General features: G+C 46.6%; 1 protein-coding gene across 1 annotated transcript; it reads right to left on the reverse strand.

The window, feature by feature from the left end:
- Positions 1–1,117: 1,117 nt before the first annotated feature.
- LAESUDRAFT_765549 (uncharacterized protein) lies at positions 1,118–1,727 on the reverse strand (the record flags this gene model as incomplete). Its single annotated transcript, XM_040913718.1, has 3 exons — positions 1,118–1,200; positions 1,255–1,291; positions 1,344–1,727. The coding sequence occupies 3 exons, from the start codon at positions 1,725–1,727 to the stop codon at positions 1,118–1,120; spliced, it is 504 nt and encodes a 167-aa protein (XP_040757161.1).
- Positions 1,728–1,744: the final 17 nt, after the last annotated feature.

The raw sequence follows: 1,744 nt of genomic DNA on the forward strand, positions 1-1,744 counted from the left end.
GAACAGGTTTTCCTGCTTGTCCAAGAATATGCCCCCCTGGACCAAGACGATGCTCGATTAGACCCTTACCAAAAATTCTCTATTGCGGGAGGAAGACTGTTTTATGACAGGTTCAAGAGCCAACTCAGATTGCTTACCACTGCGGAGATCACATGTCATTTCGCCTCGTTACCCAGGTTGCTTTCGGGTACATCGATTCCATGCGTGCATGTACTGCCGCTGGACAAGGTGGGCTAACTAGCATTCATGTTGCATATTTGCTACAACTGACACTGAATAATGCAGTGGTAGGGACTGATGATGTAAGACATGAAAAGGTGCTTGGATAGACTTTGAGAAGAGAGGGTATGCTTTGGGGAGAATGTGAGTACAGCAGTGCCAGGAGCTGTGTGTCAGTCAAACCCGTTCACGCTGGCGAGTTTAATTTGCAACAGATTAGTATTAGTACTACTTCCGTGATCATCGTTCTTGGGCTCAGACAAGTCCTATCCAATGAACCCCTCATAGTAACTCTTTGTGAAGTCTGATCTGGACGTTGAGATCCTGATTATAATGTGCATGTCAATCGTCTCATATTATCTTGCCCAGATTCATCATTCTGGGCTCGGAGTCACTGCAAGCTTTTCAAACATATGTGCATAGCAATCGCAGAACTTGAACGAACTCGTTGAGTAATGCTGCTGCTGCGATACCATAACTTAATCTGAACGTCAAATTTACCAAAACAGAGAACAATGAGATTATCTACATATGATGCATCACCCTCACTGGAAACTAACAATTTGCGTGTCCCAGCGCTGAAGATGGATTCCAGCATAGAAGTATAATTTGAGACAGGCAACTTTGAAGGGGACAAATTGTCAAACGGCACATATGCATGGTAATGTCAGACCTACGGAAATGGTCGAAATCACAAACACAACTGATTGCAATGTTGATGCTAGGCCACCTGGTTATCACTCTTCGTTGCGTGCTTCTCAATACTGAGTACCTTGCATTCTGATCATCAACAAGGTGAACAAGGTGAACAAACACATTAGCAAATGGGCAAGAGGGTCAACAACTGGATAAACGTACAAAACAGGAGAGAAGAATTAGGCAGCACAATGTCATGGGGTCAGTTGCCGTATCCTAATGCAGGTGGAATCTTGACTAAACACTCTCCGTTCACCTTCATACCCACAATTCCCTGGTCAATTGCTGTGAGGCCTGCATGAGTCACATAGAGTTGGAACAGATGTGCTAAGAACACACCGGGAAGCAGCCGGTCATCATCTAACACAAGCTTGAACTGCAACCATGCAGATGAGGCACAAGCATGCAACATATGAAAGTGAACACACTGATGTGCCCTGCATACAGGAGTCGACAACAACCCCGTCTGACAATTGCAGCTGATACCAGAGTTGGATACTATCTCCCATAGTCACAGTAGATGGGCCACCACTGATCGTGTAATCCTTGAAGGCCAGATGCTCGAGGGCCGATGGGCCGACATGGTCGTGGTGAGCTTGTAGAGGAGTCGTAATGACGTCAGGATATGGACGACGAGGACCTGCAACGGTGAACGAGGACGGCAAAGGAGAAGCGATGACCGATTGTTCCGGGTCCATACTCTCGATGACCTCAGAATTTGGACGATGAGGACCGACGATGGTGAACGAAGACATCCAAGGAGACACGATGACTGATTGTTCCAATTCCATATTCTCGCTAGGAGGCGTCATGACCTCGGGACCCAGAC

This window comes from Laetiporus sulphureus, assembly GCF_001632365.1.
Source record: "Laetiporus sulphureus 93-53 unplaced genomic scaffold LAESUscaffold_296, whole genome shotgun sequence".
In the NCBI taxonomy this organism is placed as follows: domain Eukaryota; kingdom Fungi; phylum Basidiomycota; class Agaricomycetes; order Polyporales; family Laetiporaceae; genus Laetiporus; species Laetiporus sulphureus.